Here is a 12,702-nt window from a genome sequence, read left to right as displayed (position 1 = left end):
CTTACAGTCTAATTAAAAGTGACAGAATTGCACTTTGAATAGCTTTTCAACACCCTTTAACATTTTTCTTTGAATGCTGATCTAAGCTTAAGATGTTCATTAGTAACTCATTAAAGACTTAGTTACAGTCCAGTGGCTGAGTCCTAAATATAATGATGGGATGTGTGTACAAATGTGTAGACTCCTAATTAGAGAAACTGTCACAATGGGGATTAAGAATATACAATGCAGTCTTTGAAAAAGAATTGTGGAATGTAAGTGACCCCAAGATGGTGTTGTATTTTAAATTTTGCTTACTATTCAGATCATTTGTTTTTTGGTTCTAATTCCTAAAGGTATGTTTTAATGACCCCATTCTCCCAGGATTAAATGTGTGAGGCTTTATATTAGGGCCTTTCTACACATTATTTTATTTAATCCTTATACTATACCAAAGTAGGCCTAATTACTTATTTAACAAATAAATAAACTGTGATTTAAACTCTTGAAGGTCATATATCTTGGAAGTAATGGAACTGGAGTTAAACTCTAAGGCTTAAGATCTTTCTACTTCATTTAATAGGACCATACAAGATAGGATTCTAAAGCAGTTTAGATTAGATGATATTGTAAATTTCAGTTTCTGGGCTTCATGTAAGCAATGCTTCCTAAATATGCTGACACGATCTTCTATAGTTCCTGAAAATTACAGGAGCTATTCAGTATCAACATTTATAAATCATTAATTATCCTTGCCATATAAAACACCATGGAACACCAGTTCTCTGCTGATTTCCATTTTTTTATTAAAAGATGTGATGTGAGTCCAGAGGACACTAATATACAATATGTGGATTTGATAGAGAGATGCGAAGCTACAGAATTACTTTTGAGATGCACTAAAAGAGGCATTCAGTAATTTGCAGAACATATTAGAGAAAAACAATCTACAGAAATAAAATGAAAGACTCAATATTTATAATATAATTTGAGCAAAGATATAAAAATATAAAAAAGAGGATTTCCAAAATCTCAAAAAAATTCAGACTCAACCAAAAATAGAAATTTTTCTTGGCTACCAAAGTTTAATTATCTTCATCATTTACTTAGGAAGAATAATTGAAAACTAATAGAACCCAATGAATTGCCTTGCTGTTTTGTATACAATTCACCAGTATACAGGTTTCCCATAAAAATAAAGTTTCAATTATGGACAATTATTAATTTTGGAAGTCATAATAAAAATAAAAAAGTGAGGAGAAAACCCACAGGAATGAGAGAAAATATTTGCAAACTGTCATCTGACAAGGGTTAATAACTCAACAGGAAAAAAAATCAATCTGATTTTAAAATGAGCAAAAGATGTGAATAGACATTTCTCAAAAGAAGATATACAAATGACCAACAGGTAAATGAAAAATGCTCAGCATCACTAATCATCAGAGAAGTGTAAATTATAACTATAATGAAATATCATCTCCCACAGTTAAAATGGCTGTTATCCAAAAAAACAGGCAATAGCAAATGCTGGTGAGGATGTGGAGAAAGGGGAACCTTTGTCTGTTGGTAGGAATGTAAATAGTGTAGCCACTGTGGAGAACAGCATGAAGGTCCCTCAAAAGACTACAAGAACTACCACATGATCCAGAAATCCCACTGCTGGGTATATGTGGAAAAGAAAGAAAACCAGTATATTGAAGAGATATGTGCACTCCCATATTTATTGGAACACTATTCACAGTGGCCAAGATACAGAATCAACCTAAGTATCCATCAATGAATGAATGGATAAAGACAATGTGGTTACATATACACAATGAAATACTATCCAGCCATAAAAAAGTGATGAAATTCTTAAGCCAGGTATAGAAAGACAAACATTGCATGTTCTCAGTAATATGTTAGAAATAAAAAAAATATTAAACTAATGGAGACAGAGAGTAGAAACATGGTTACCAGAGGATGGGAAGATTACTAGAGAGGAGAAAGATGAAGAGAAGATGGTTAGTTGGTACAAAAATACTGTTAGGTAGAAGGCATAAGATCTAGTGTTCAGAAGCAAGATATGGTGACTATAGCCAACAGTAATTCATTGTGTATTTCAAAATAACTAAAAGAGTAGAATTGTAATATTCCTAACACATATAAATAAAATTAGTTGAGATGATAGATACCCTAATTACCCTGGAGTAACTGATCCTTACAAATTGTATACTTGTATCAAATATTATATGCATCCCATAGACATGCACTATTAAATATCCATAATAATTAAAAATTATTTTTTTAAAAAATCCTGAATGAATGAACTACTTTGAGGAATCAAATACATGAATAAAAGGGGGCTGGGTACAGTGGTTCATACCCGTAATCTCAGTACTCTGGGAGGTCAAGGCAGGAGGATTGCTGGAGGTCTACAGTTTGAGACCAGTCTGGGCAACCAAGCAAGACTCCATCTTTATGAAAACATTTTAAAAATTAACCAGGCGTGGTGGTGGATGCCTGTGGTCCTAGCAACTTGGGAGGCTGAAGTGGGAGGATTGCTTGAGTCCAGGAGGTTGAGGTTAGAGTGGACTCTGATTATGACACTGCAATACAGCCTGGGTGACAGAGTGAGACCCTGTCTTACAAAAAGGGGGATGAAGAATTTGAAGTGATGAGGGTAGAAAAATGGCCCATGATTCAACATAAAATACCTGAGAATTTCAGTGGGTAAATCCAGGCAAATAGCCTCCCAGAAAATCTGAAACGTTCCCCACACAAAAAAATGAAAAATCGTTGAAGTGAAGAATATCTTAAGTACTCTGATTTGATCATTATACACTGTATGCATGTATCAAAATACCATATGTACCCCCATAAACATGTACAAATGTTATGTATTAATAAAAAATAATTTTTACTAATAATATTTGAAAAATTTTAACTTAAAATTAAAATTTTAAAAATAAAAAATTTAAAAGCTATTCTTAGAAACAATAGTATAAAAAACTCTTAAAACTAAATGTCATCTAACGATATCTTACTGTCTTTTCAAAAAAGATATTTTTATAAATAACGCTCATAATTTGACAATATAAAGAAAAATAACCCATTTATAAATAACCCGAGTTATACTAGGATTCAAGTAAATAGTAATCCAAAGAATAAGAAAACAATGATTTTATATTATATATTCAAATATTTTTAAATTTGTTCAACATTAAATATAAAACAACAATCCTATTGCAGTCAGAGTCCACCGCAATTACAAGCACCTCAAATAGTCACAATATACAAAATTTCAATATAGGAAAAAGCTATTTTACTCCAAATATGTGCATGTCACTCATAGATTATTACTCAATTAAATTCATATGTAACATCTTTTGCAAGTACAAAATTATTATTATTATTATTTTTCCAACTGCCAACCTGCATACTGAGTATTTGGGAAAATTTCTAAACAAATTCTTACACATAAAGTAAAGCTATCAGCCATGCATGTTTGTAGCTTACATTGTGATACTAGCGATTGTGTAGTTAGCTTATAAAATACGTATTTTAAAACTCAGCACCCACTGGCTAATGTGGATGGTGTTGGATGTGTTAGCAGTAACCTCATATATCATTACCATGACACGAATTTTTCTGTATAATGTATTTGACCATAAACATAGTTATATTACTGCAGATATTACAAATTACCTAGGCTGGCAAGTGTTATAAACATTTCAAGGATGATTAATTTCTAAAAATAACCAAGTTAAGCAGAGCTTAGAAGTCAACCTGACTCTTTCAGAACTAATAAAACACATCTTCATAGAAAGAATTATATGATAAAATGCTATGTAGTTAAATGTAATTTTGTACTTTTTCAAGTTTCATGTCCTATTAGAAGTTACAAAATATATGAGTATTATCTTAGATCATTGACATCAGTATTATAATTGTAAACACAGATTAACAATAAGGTGAAAATTACATAAAAGCAAATATGCATCTGATCATTCTTTTATGCCTACTAAGAACTGTTTATTATAAGTCATTTCTTGCACATGACGAAATGTAGGCTAACCAGTAAAGTCCCTGAATATATAAATACAGATGCAACTTTAGCAATAGAATTGCAGGAAAACAGCATGCATAAGGTGGTTCTAGAAGATTTTTTTTTATATTATACTTTTCTTTTTCTGTGAAGACGCTGTAAAACATACTGCTCGCCGTTACTCCTAGTTTAGGTGCCAATGATCCTGCTTTCTACCTCTTCAACTATGATTCAGTTTTTACAAGTAAGGTTCAAATAAGTTGAGATGTGGTTGAAATATTTGAGCACCACAATCACCTTCTGAACTCCCGGTCAGTTGGGGCTTGGGTGTAGTTACCTCCCAGGAACAGATCTCCCAGCCCAAGGTCCCACATTGGACCTTGATGTTTCTTTACTGCCAATCAAAATGAGCCCCAGGTACCTATGTTATTACTGGGTTCTTGCTCTCCAATTTCCTTATTTTTTCCTTTCTCCCAATCACATCAATAGAAAAACAACAAAAAGAATCCTTTATCTTTATGCAACACTACAGTAGTGCACAGCAAAGAACTGGCCATCTGCTTCAGCTGCTCCTCTTTCCTTCTGCCAGGTCTCATTGCATTATAGATAAGGATTTTATGGCTCTACAGGAAGGGGACACAATCATGGAAAACAGAAAAAGAGAAATACAGAAGTACACAGAGACACGGAATATGGACAGATAAACACAGAAGCAGGGACATTTCCTAATTTAAATTGTACATATTTATACGATATTGATGTACTTGTTTTGTTTTCCTATATAAAACATTGACCAGACTATTTAGAGCAAATGGGGATTATTCAATTAACATAAACATTATCAGAATTAATTATTTAGCTTAGTTTTTAATTTTGTCCATGTAGAGATTATGCAAAAATATAACCCTAACAATTATATATAACCAATTAAAATAGTAATTTAAACATTCCTACATAGTGAGAATAATTTTGTTTAGATACTAGTATTTAGAAATGTTTGGCAAAACATAAATATTGAGATTTGAGTAGAAAAAGATTTCCATTCTCAGGGTTAGAATAACAGTATTTATTTTCCTTACCTTGCTCAGGGGTTAACCTCTATTTCAAGGTAAGAAAGGAGTAGGGAAAAAAATGAAAGGTTTATCAAATGCCAAAGCACCATGTTAGAAGTTATACATATATAATTACATCAACTTCTTAAAATAGCTCTGCAAGGAATACATGTTCATTTTTACAGATGAAAATTATATTAAGCTACACATTTTTAGGTTACTGTAAGCTCGTTGAGGGAAGAAATACAAGTCTTTTGTTCACTATCCTGTCTTTAGCATCTAGCAGTTTTCTGGCTTGTAGTGGTTAAATTCATTATATTTATTAACAAGTTGACAGATAAACAAGATTACAGAGCCAGTAGGTGGCAGAGCTGGAATTTCATCTCTGGTCTGTCAGGCTTCAGAACCACAGTCTGTCTGTCCCAAGAACATGGAAGAGGCAGATGGTCAATGTTTCTGCCTCACCTGCTCCCAAGTGACCAGGAGAGTTGAGATGAGATTCTATGTAAAGAGGAATGGCCTTGATAGGAATTGGATATCTACTGCCAGCAAGAGCAGAGCTCAAAAGCCAAGTCCTTGATTTTAAATTCCCTCTGTGTCACTTAATAGCTGTGTGACCTCAATTTACTTTACCACTGTGTACCTCAATGTCTTTATCTGTAAAGATGGTGATGACGATAATAATAACAAATAATAAAAAAAACCTATGCAATTATAGTGAATATTAAGTGAACTAAAACATCTAAAGTTTATGGCTATAAAATCAGTAGTCATCATTACTATTTTCTCTGAAGAAAGGGATAGCAATTCAGATGATTACTCAGAAGAATTAATTCCCAATGATCAAGAGGGCAAAATATCTGGACATCTTAGCAGTAGCAAGGAGACATCAGCAGAGGATATGTCGGGAACAAAAGTACTTCTATAACTGTGACATACATTTTAACTCAGTCATCTAAGGTTTCAAGTTATGCAGTATTCTCTTAAGCCAGGATTGATGGGGACTCTAAAAATTCCTATCCTGTTATAGTTCAGCACTTGATCAAAGGTATATTTTTCTATTTATGAGCAAGTTAGATTCCAAAAGGCTGCTTATAAAGTCCTTCATTCACAAGTCAGAAGTGGTATAACAAAGGCAAAAGAAAAAGCCTTCTTAAAGAAGGAAGACAAAACCGACTTGTATTTTCTCAGGTGCAAAGTTTTAAAATAAAGGATAAAGTTTATCAGAAAAAAGATTCTATATTGTTTTGTCCTCTATGGTTCAAAACTCAAGATAATATTGAATAGTCCATATAAAATGGAAATGATTATTTTTTTAGCCCAGAGTATTTTACATGTCAGATCAGTCTTTTACGTGTCCTATCATTATATTAGAGGTTGATTTAATACTTCTAAAAGTTACTTGGAGATTCTCTCTCTCTCTCTCTCTCTCTCTCTCTGTGTGTGTGTGTGTGTGTGTGTGTGTGTGTGTTCAATGCAGATTATCAGTCCCCAAACCAAGACCCAAGACCCAAGGCTCAGCCACATTTAGGGGTCCACTGAAATACATAGTATGTGTCAGTTTTAGGGACCAGGCATTTTAGTTCTGAAAAAGGAATCTTTCTTGCAACGTCTGTTTCTGCTATTTTTAACCTAATTTTCTCTAACAAGCGTAATTTTAGTTTGATCTTTTAAATATGAATTGTGTGTGTGTAAATATATATGTAGATATTTTTCTTTTTTCCTTAGTATCAACATTAAATAAATCAGCTCTTATGGCTAGCTAATTCCTGGTTGTTATAATTTACTGGAACAAAAAATTAACTGGAGGGATAGATTATATAATGAAGGAAATTCACATGTTCAAGCGCTAAATATTTTCTGTGCACTGTGATGTATTATTTACATATGCTATTTATTTTATTCTCAAAATAATATTATAAGGGAGGTATTTTTGGAACATAAAAAGTCTAATTTAAATCACCTTTACATATATGGATACTTAGAAAAGCATTGTTTCAAGTAATGTAATTATATTTATTTTCCCACATCACAAAATGTTATATGTGCCAATGAAGAGAAGGTTAATGTATCAGTATATGAATTAAGAAAATATTTTGATATTTTAGACAAGTTTGCTTAAAACAAGATGGTTGAGATGGTTGAATAAGTAGGATACTCCCATTTTACAAACATCTCTACCTTATAATAGAGTGAATTGTCAGAACTAAATATGTTGCATCCAGGGAACTTTAGAGGAAAACTTCAAAAGAAGTTACTTTATCCAGTATTTAGAATGACAGCAAAATGCAATTCATGTTAAAACTTAAGAACACAGGCCAGATTCAGAATTGCATCACTGATGAACTACAATGAGTTTCTGTAGTCAATTAAAAACCAAAAGTGAGCTAAAGAGGCTAAAAATTCATTTCAGCTGCTTGCTACACTATAATATTCTGAGACCTCCTAAGCAGTGGCAAATACAGCTGTGTCCTTTTTTCTTTGCTATAATTATCATCAACATATGAGAGAGCGACTATATTACAACATTTTCATCTTAGGGAAAAAAATCAATGATAATTAGCCAAAAACATTAAATTGTGTAAGGGGAACTTACATATAGACTTTAATTTACCAGGTTTGAGAGAGATTCAGTGAATATTACACTAAGTTGTACAGAATATAAATGTCTCACTTATATATTAAATAATATGATATATTTTATAAAATTTGCAAAGGTATGTCATTTCTAATCAATCATATTTCTGTTATAAATACAAAGATGTCTAAATGAACAACATTAAGTATACATGTCTGTTAAGTGTATTAGCATGTTTCCATAAAATCATCTTTCTTTAAAAAGTGAAAATAGACATTAATATTATTATTTATTTATTTATTTATTTATTTATTTATTTTGACAGAGTCTCGCTCTGTCGCCCAGGCTGGAGTGCAGTGGCACGATCTCAGCTCACTGCAAGCTTCGCCTCTCTGGTTTACTCCATTCTCCTGCCTCAGCCTCCAGAGTAGTTGGGACTACAGGCGCCCACCACCGCACCTGGCTACTTTTTTTTTTTTTTGTATTTTTAGTAGAGACGGGGTTTCACCATGTTAGCCAGGATGGTCCCGATATCCCGACCTCGTGATCTGCCCGCCTCGGCCTCCTAAAGTGCTGGGATTACAGGCGTGAGCCACCGTGCCTGACCGTTCTTCTTCTTCTTTTTTTTTTTTTTTTTTTAATTTGTGTTTTTGCATTACAAGGTATAGTACAAAAATAATTTCCCTTTATTGGAAGATTATAGTTTGTGTCCTGTATATTAAAGATTGTGCAGAATAGTAAATACTCAGAGAAAAAGTAATTACTTGGTTGTGTAAAGCAGATACTTTTGAATAAGTAGGATTTTACTTTTGGAGTTTTCTTTCAAATGCCCAAATTTACTACATTAAAATTGTTTTTTAAGTATGAAACTATGCAAGCCAAAAAAATCACAATAAATGAGATAATTAATAATTCAGCTGATTTTCCAAAAGTGTGGAAAAATCTAAAAATAAAATGCAAGTGTTCTTTTTAAAAAGCCTTTTAGTTTTAAAGACATTTCAATAGGCACTTTAAGAAATGCAACTGAAAACTCGTAACTATTTCAGCTTAAAATACACATTATGGACTGGGTGCGGTGGCTCACGCCTGTAATCCCAGCACTTTGGGAGGCCGAAGTGGGCGGATCACGAGGTCAGGAGATGGAGACCATCCTGGCTAACACGGTGAAACCCTGTCTCTACTAAAAATACAAAAACAAAATTAGTCAGGTGTGGTGGTGGGAGCCTGTAGTCCTAGCTTTTCAGGAGGCTGAGGCAGGAGAATGGTGTGAACCCGGGAGGCGGAGTTTGCACTGAGCCGAGATCGTGCCACTGCACTCGAGCCTGGGTGGCAGTGTGAGACTCCGATTCAAAAAAAATAAAAATAAAATAAAATAAAATAAAAATAAATAAATAAATAAATACACATTATGTTATTTTATTTTGACTTACTCATACTAACATATGGTAAGGAAAAACTACAAAGTAATATCAGAGCAAAGATCCCAAGGAAGTGTCTAGTATGAATAAGTGAGAAAACGTTAAGCATTACACAAAAATCTGAAAAATCTTACCATGAATTATTGGAGCTAAAAGCATCATGAAAATTAGTAGCTGCGATGGCCACATGGCTGTCCACTCAGGTATGGAGTATTCCTCAAGAATCACTGTTCAAATGTGAAACAAAATACGTATATTTCTAGTTCCTCTTCTGTATTCTGAGACTGATGAATTTTCTTTAAATTAAAAATAAAAAGAATAATTCCTCCGAAACAGAAACACCAATATCCCAAATCTGAAACCTGCAAAAAAGAAAAAAAAAAAAAAAAAAAAAAAAAAAAAAGGAGGGGTTATTGTATAAAATAAGTAAGCAATCCAAAGACATTATTTATGCAATGCATATATTACCATCATGTTTATATCCTGGCCTCAGATCTTAGTGAAATAAACAATTCAGTCTCTACTGAACAAATTAACTTAAATATAATGATTTTTATTTTGTTTTATTTTTTTTGAGATGGAGTCTTGCTCTGTCACCCAGGCTGGAGTGCAGTGGCGCGATCTAGGCTCACTGCAAGCTCCGCCTCCCAGGAGTTCACTCCATTCTCCTGCCTCAGGCTCCTGAGTAGCTGGGACTACAGGCGCCCGCCACCACGCCCAGCTAATTTTTTGTATGTTTTTAGTAAAGACTGGATTTCACCGTGTTAGCCAAGATGGTCTCTATCTCAGGACCTTGTGATCTGCCCGCCTCGGCCTCCTAAAGTGCTGGGATGACAGGCGTGAGCCACTGCGCCCGGCTTTTTTTTTTTTTTTTTGAGATGGAGTTTCGCTCTTTTTGCCCAGGCTGGAATGCAATGGCGAGATCTCGGCTCACCATAACCTCAGCCTCCCGGGTTCAAGCGATTCTCCTGCCTCAGCCTCCCGAGTAGCTCCATCCCGGTTAATTTTGTATTTTTAGCAGAGACAGGGTTTCTTCATGTTGGCCAGGCTGGTCTTGAACTCCCAGTCTCAGGTGATCCACCCACCTCGGCCTCCCAAAGTGCTGAGATTACAGGCGTGAGCCACCGCGCCTGGCTAAATATGCATATATATATATGGATTTAGGGCTTACTTTGTGTAAGCTTTTACCACAGTATAATTTCACCAACCACTGTTACCATAAATAAGTTTAAAAGAAAAGGTAAATATATGAGTCTTACTTTCATCTCAGGCTGCAATATTCATTCAGAAATTATTCTACATATTAACTACATTACTTTTCTAAACATCTCTGTAAATCTGTGAACATCATGGATTTATGTTTACAAAAGATGCTACTCTTTTTGTTTGAATGTCAAAAGTTTCAGTACTGAAAATCAAGGCAAAGTATCTCAATAACAATGTATGATGATTAAAAATAGATTATTATGCCTAAAATTTTATTTTCATTTATGTTTAATTTATGTTATTCTAAATAGCTTATTTTAAACAGTAAGCATATAGATACAAACTAAATTAAAATGCAGTTTGAACATAATTCATTCAACAGAGGTTAATTGAATGCTCACTAAAATGCAAAGCAGTGGTCTAGAAACATGGAATACAATATTGAAGAAAACATGAAACCTATTCTCCAGGATTGTACAATTCAAGATGAGGAATCTTGCTGAGAGGTGTCAAACATTAATAACTTCAAGCACTGAAAAAGAAACTTTATTGAACAAAAGTAGTATAGTTGCCTCCTCTTAAAGTCTTCACAGATTTATCTTAGGAAATCAAAATACTAAAGGAACATAATCCAAATCCTGAAGACACCGTCTTTTACAGTGAGCACCTTTCAAACTGATCAATCAAGCACAAATTGGGCCCACTCGCCTGCCTGCCTGCCTGCCTGCCTGCCTTCCTTCTTTCCTTCCTTCCTTCCTTCCTTCCTTCCTTCCTTCCTTCCTTCCTTCCTTCCTTCCTTCCTTCCTTCCTTCCTTTTTCCTTTCATTCTTTCTGTCTGTCTTTTTTTTTTTCTTTGTCCTGGAGATTGATACCTATTTTCAATAATTTCAGATTTTTAGAATTAAATTTAAAAATCTTCTGAAAAGGAATATTCAAAATTGTTTACTGAGGAAAGTATTAATATGCTTCATTCTGTCAAAATAAAAACCAAAGTCTTTAACAAAAGGCAAAATTACACAAATCAATCGGATGTTTTGATATTGCTATTTATGGCATGGTAGTTAAGAGCACAGATTCTGGAGCCAGACAACCTGATCTCAACTACTGTTCTACTACGTTGGGCAAGTCATTTAACTACATAGCATCTCAATTTTCCTGTTGACGGTCATTTACTATAGCATCTCCATTTTCCTATCTATGTAATGGGTAGGGTGATATTACTTAATTCATATGGTTCTATGAACATTAAATGAGTTAAAATTTGTAATTTTTAATTACATAAAATACATAATAATAGCCAAGAACAGTGCTGGCATGTGGTAGGTGCTATAGCATTGGCAATTATTTTGTCCTACTCATCCTTTCAATGTGAATCCATAAGAAGCAAGATCATTTGATAATTTAACTAAAAAAAATTTTATTTATTACTATTGTATACATAGGCTCCTACAGTACTAAATATGGACACAATAGATATAAAGAGTTTTCTCTTTAATTTCATTGATATTACGAGAAACAAAGCTCATTCTAGATAATCTCATAACGTTTTACCTTTACAAACAGTGAAAGCATTGACAAGAAATTAAATACGTGGCTGAGATAAAACAGAGACTAAGTGAAAAGGAATCATGCACAACATTTTCCTTTTGTTTTCTCTTACACAACTCTGACGCACAAGAAAACCTGAAAATCCATTCTCAAATGTCATAAGTGTATAACTCAGAAAAGAAATTTTGAAAGCGATTGTTAATTTAAAATTACATTATTTAACATGCACAAAATAACTGACAGCTACTTGAAGAGGGATATTTAAGTTGACAGATAATTGACAGATTCATGAACAAGATCACAATGCTCTATCCTAGCAAACCTCAACATTCTATTTCTGTGTCTTTTTTGCCTTCCTCTGTGACCATGGAGTATACAAGAGTCAAAAGTTGTTATCAGGAGATATATGTATACACACACATACACATACATACGCATACACACAAATAGAAGGTAAATGTATATATATCATTGCATTACTAGAAGAAATTATGAGCTGCCATCTAGATGAATTATTTATTCATTCTCTTAAACACATAATACTAAATTTCTACCACAGTAGATTTTACAGAAAATGCAAATTAGTAGAACAGTTTTTCTCACAACCCATACTGTAGTGGAAACAAACAAAAAAAAAAAAGCAGGACACAGTAAAGTAAATGAAGTCACAACATAGAGAAGAATTAACCTTCCTTTAAGTACTTATCACATTTTACACACTGTGCTAGATATTACACAAATTTCTTAATGTAATTATTCATACAAATATATAAAGCAGATAACATTGCTCCATGTTTACTGAGAAGGAAAATCAGACATGTTATGTGTCTAGAATTTCAAGCCAAATTGACTTCAACATTAGTGCTCTTTCCTCTATGGCACAAATAAACAAGA

General features: G+C 33.4%; 1 protein-coding gene across 7 annotated transcripts in view; it reads right to left on the bottom strand.

Moving 5' to 3' along the window:
- Positions 1-12,702, bottom strand: part of ADGRL3 (adhesion G protein-coupled receptor L3) — a 915,407-nt gene that overhangs the window by 588,432 nt on the left and 314,273 nt on the right. For all 7 annotated transcript variants that reach the window (XM_030925166.1, XM_030925184.1, XM_030925200.1 and 4 more), the window contains one exon: positions 9,189-9,416. In XM_030925166.1, coding sequence (XP_030781026.1) covers positions 9,189-9,243 — 55 coding nt within the window. In that variant the 5' untranslated portion in view covers positions 9,244-9,416. The remainder of the gene's footprint in view (positions 1-9,188; positions 9,417-12,702) is intronic.

Source organism: Rhinopithecus roxellana, chromosome 2 (assembly GCF_007565055.1).
Source record: "Rhinopithecus roxellana isolate Shanxi Qingling chromosome 2, ASM756505v1, whole genome shotgun sequence".
In the NCBI taxonomy this organism is placed as follows: domain Eukaryota; kingdom Metazoa; phylum Chordata; class Mammalia; order Primates; family Cercopithecidae; genus Rhinopithecus; species Rhinopithecus roxellana.
The sequence above is the reverse complement of the archived record's forward strand: the minus strand, read 5'-3'. Positions and strand labels throughout refer to the sequence as shown.